The sequence below is a fragment of the Panicum hallii genome, chromosome 8, assembly GCF_002211085.1.
Source record: "Panicum hallii strain FIL2 chromosome 8, PHallii_v3.1, whole genome shotgun sequence".
Taxonomy (NCBI): Eukaryota; Viridiplantae; Streptophyta; class Magnoliopsida; order Poales; family Poaceae; genus Panicum; species Panicum hallii.
The window spans coordinates 29,266,292-29,271,277 of NC_038049.1; the positions used below are offsets into that span (position 1 = coordinate 29,266,292).

General features: G+C 40.3%; 1 protein-coding gene across 1 annotated transcript; it reads right to left on the reverse strand.

Annotated features, from left to right (window-relative positions):
- Positions 1-902: 902 nt before the first annotated feature.
- On the reverse strand, positions 903-3,134 carry LOC112902653 (SKP1-like protein 1). Its single transcript, XM_025971801.1, has 2 exons — positions 2,658-3,134; positions 903-1,389 (listed from the first exon to the last, which is right to left on the reverse strand). Exons 1-2 carry the CDS (start codon positions 3,012-3,014, stop codon positions 1,216-1,218), a joined length of 531 nt encoding a protein of 176 aa, XP_025827586.1. The 5' UTR covers positions 3,015-3,134; the 3' UTR covers positions 903-1,215.
- Positions 3,135-4,986: the final 1,852 nt, after the last annotated feature.

A 4,986-nucleotide genomic window follows, 5' to 3' on the forward strand; every position in this document is an offset into this window, starting at 1 on the left:
GTGTTTTGTTCGTTGCAAAGTGTGCTCAAGCTAACCAAGTCCTATTTTAGCTATTCTGACCAATTGACTTCCCTTTGATTGCTCGTCAAAATTTGGCTTTTTCATTGGTTGGTTCGTTTTAGTACTGGGTTGGACTGATCGACCACTAATTTGGTGACCAAAATTTGGGAATAGCTACTCATCCAAATGATTTTACAATCAATTATCACCCATTCTTTCAGCCCACAGGAAAATCACACGTCACTACAATAAAAAATAGAGGACAACAAATGAATTTTCAACCCAAAATCAGGACACAAAGAAAAAGAAAATCGAGGTATCCCATCACTTAAACATGAAGACAGAAAAAAAGGAAAAAAACAAACAAAAATAATCGGTTGGCTCAAAAGCCCGAAACGGAACCAGAAAACAGCCCAACAAAAGAAAATCCCATCCACACTTCTTCCACACCAGCGCAGAGTACCACCCGAGAGATGCAAGAAATTTCACCAATATTTAGACATGCTATAGTTGCACATACACCCAGACTCTGTCTCAAAAGGCCACCACTGTTCGAATTTCAAACTAATTACACGTTGACATATCAAAACCGCAAAATTAGCAGCTAGGCTGTGTCATATTTATGGCAAACCAAACAAATCCCAGCTCACCCAATCCAAATCCTGTCCCATCCCCATCCAAACTAATTTGACAGCTAAACAACGAAATTAGCAGAACAGAGCCCATGCCGTTCAAAACAGAGGAAATGAAACCAAGTGTTCAGCCAAGCCGTGCTCTGCTTCCCATTCTCACCTAGTTACTGTACTTCTGACCAAACAACAAACCTGAATTCTGGTCAGTACATAGAATAGCAGATCATCCCATTAATATATCTTAATCAAGAACAACTCTCAGCCACGAGATTTATGAACAAACTCCCATCATAAAACATGACTAAACATAATAAACATGATGCCATGGCAATTCGAACTAAACCTCTTAGGGCAGCAGCCACTTAGTCTTGTCATGATATTTAACTAGAGATAATTGGTTCAGAATAACTGACCAGTGACAGCATCAGTTTTACCCAAGATGATCGACACTTGTTCTCAAACCAACACCACAGCGACTCCCAAAATACTTACAACCATTACAATGACACATAAAAGCAGGCATTTCAAGGTAATAGGTACGACGAAACCTAGGCATCAAGAGATCAGGGGCTCAAGCACCTCTCTACTCGAAGGCCCACTGGTTCTCTCTGCGGATCTCCTCTTCCTCCTCAGGGGTGAAGTCGTTCTTGATGTTGAAGGTCTTGCGGATCTCCTCAGGAGTCTTGCCCTTGATCATGTCAGCAACAGTCTGGCAGGTCAGGTCCAGCAGCCCCTTGATGTTGAGGTAGTTTGCAGCCTGTGCAGGTATAAATAATAACAAACAAAAAAGAGGGTGTCAGAAACCAGGAAGCAAAAAGCAAATTCATATACACTCACCAAAATCAGAGAATATAAATAGATAGGCATGTTAAGAATATGCAATCAATCAGAAAACAAACTTCACTGCATTATCAATCAGACAATAAACTTCAGAGGATTTATAACAGAAATAAGCTTAAGAGATTACAATCATTAACGATTTAACAGGAGATACAGATGCCAAAATATCCTATGATGAAGACAAAACAGCTAAACCCAACAAGTTCTACAAACTGGTTCACAACACCTACAGATTTACCAAGGGAAAGTACAAATAAATAAAATGGCACAACGGTACCAGACATGCAATGCAAGGAAATAGTAGTGTAACTTGAAACATAACTTTTTTCAACAAAAGAAACCAGCTCTTTAACTTTATTTAGTATTGGTGCCCTGTATCAGGATACTGCTTCAACAAAAACATGAGTGCTATTACATATAATTAACAAAAAATGAGGGCTATTATAACAAGAAAACATTACATATGATGTTAGTTAACTCCATTGCTTAGCACAGAATAATTAGGTGTGCAAATAGTCAAAATGGACTTTAAAAAAACTAGCAAATCAGACTTCCAAGGAACTTGCAAGTTAAAAGGGTTAACCATACTTTCCTGTAACAACACAATTAAAGATAGAATCTGATGTGCATAGTGACAGATAAAGGATGATGTCACAAACTTATAACCACATTATGGTGCCAATAAGGGTAACACCAAAAGCACAAAACTTCAGAAAAACTCTAAGTATCACTGTCATCAAGAATAAATATGTCAACAAAGATGATAGGCAAAGAGAACCAGAGCAGTGCATTGACCTACCAACAAACACTAAAAGGTAGATACCAATGACTATAATCCAGATTGTGAAAAGCAATCATGTAACCAATAGATAAGATCACAAAACTTCTAATATCCAAAGATTATTCCTTGCAACTAATCTCTATATAAATAGAAGTTTCTCGATAGGACAATAATACATTTGACAATCCAAATCCAATTAACTAGCCGACAGTATTATGATGATGCATTCGATTGACCATAACAACCTAATCCCCGCAATCCGTGCAGGTAGAGACAGCTTCCACCCACAAACAAACCAATCCAGATCTATATGGATAAATCTGAACCCTAACCAATCCCAGATCTAAATTTCACCATATAGGCATGGACAGAGGGGGGAGGGAGGGGGGAGACGGAGCCTTTACCAAGATGAGGTCGAACAGCGTGGCCTGATCGACCTTGACGAAGTCGGCGTCCCAGTTCTTGAGGTCTTCGCCGGAGGCGGCGTTGCTGTTGGCGGCGGCGGCCCCCGCGTCGTCAGAGCCGGCCTTGGACGCGGCGGCCGCGGCGGCTGCGGCGTGGACGTGCTTGTTGCAGTACTCGATGACCTTGGAGAGGATCTTAGAGTTGACGTTGGGGAGCGGGATGCCGTTGTCGGCGCAGTCGTCCTCGATCATGTGACGGATGGTCTGCGACTCCATGGCGACCGCCTCCTCCACCTCGAACTCCTCGCCGTCGGAGCTCTTGAGCGTGATCATCTTCTTCTCGCCCTCGGCCGCCATCGATCGGGGTGGGGAGGGTGAACTCGACGGATCGGATCGCAGGCGAAACCCTAGCTTTCTAGCTGCGGCGCACGGGGGCGAGAGATTGGGGAAGGCGGATTGGGGATTGCGGCGTGGGGTGGGTGGCGTTTTAAATAGAGCTGGGGCAAGCGGGGGGGCTCTATTAGTCGTCCGATGCGGCACAGTTGAATAGGATCGGGACACTGAGAGAAGGGGCCCGCTTGTACTTATCTGCTCCGGCGATCAGGATTGTTTGTGAACTTGGTGGCCCGTTTATACCTTTTTCTTTATATATTATTACTGCCTCCGTCCAATGCAATTATAGTCAAATTAGTTCGAGTTTGACCAAATTTATAGTAAATAATATTAGCGCTTATATCTCCGAATAAATTTATTATAAAAATATATTGTACAACTAATCTAATGGTACTTATTTTGTATCATGAATGTTATTACTTTTTATATAACTTTAGTCAAAGTTTAAACTGTTTGATTTATCGAAAAGCGAGAATGTATTCTTTTGTGTACGGAGGGAGTACAGTCTTCATTTATTTTATTTATTCATTTTTCAAGGTGTTTTATCTTTTAAAGATGCAGATTAAGCAGCTCTAAAATTGAGAAGACAACAGCCAAGAAAATGATTCCACTACCCTCAATATAAAAAAAGTAATGAATGCCATCACCCTTGTTACACATGCCAGCAAGCGCGGACAAAGTTGTTAAAATCATAGATTAATACTCCCTTCATTTTGAATTGTAGATTATTTTCCAAATCTAGATGTACAGTTTTTACTAAGTATCTAGATAAAAAGTATATCTTGGTGCGTAGCAAATTTATATATCTGCAAAAGCCAAAATGAACTAAATGTTACAATATTCTAATATGTTTTAACTGAATATTCATCTTTAATATAAACATTTGAGTTGTTCTTTTTATAGAAATTCCATGTGCATGTATAAATGAACAAACTAGTATGTTCCTATTTATTCCAATGTTTTACAACCTAGTTCTAACCCCATACGAATATGGTAACTTTAGGAATTAAAATTGCAGAAAGTAAATAGAGAGTCAGAATGCTATTTTTCCGAGATATTAAAGAGTCCGCACGGTCCCCTAATCGTCGTTGAAGCACCCGCGCAAGGGTATCGCTCCCCCTTAATCTAATCAAGAATCAAGTGCTCTCTAGTGGATATCCATTCTCTAACTCTGAACAATGCATTCCACCCAAAGGCTCCTCCTTGATAGCTAACTAAGAACAATACCACCAAACCATCTAGCTAGTGCCGATCACCGAGAATAACAAGAAAAGAACCTCACTTGACCTGGAACAAAACTAAAAAGATGAGTGGATGCACACTTACTACTCTCTAAGCACTACTGGTGCCATAAAATCTTCAACTAAGGAATTCCAACATCACTACTAGTTCTTTACTTGTTTGTGGCATCTAAATAAGGCTATGAACTTTCCTGGTAGCAAGAGAGCTGAATTGGAGGTGATGAACATATACACATAGAGCACCTTCAAAGAGCTAGGTGTTGATGTAAAATTGAGCATATTCAGTGAATACCTACTCATTCGGTGCTCAAAATATGCAATTAACAAATCAACTGGTGTCCACTTTTTCCACATTTTGAGCGGATGCGACTCCATGTGCAATGAACATTCAACCTTCCTGTGTACCTAGCGATGAATTTCAACAAACACACTAGCACCAACTAATTCGATGCCCACACTAACACATCAGTGAATTAGTCGGTGACACTATATCTTTCTATGCTAGTGAACAACGGCACCGAATGATGTGTTGGATTTTGTTGGTACTCATTGAATGCGTCAATGCCATGTCAATGCAATGCGTTGGTTCTTCTAGAAGCTTTAAACTCGTCCAATTTTCAAAGATATTCCTTTGCATTTCTAGGCTTCATCTGAGATACATATTGCTAGAATTCACAAGTGTTACACCACACCTA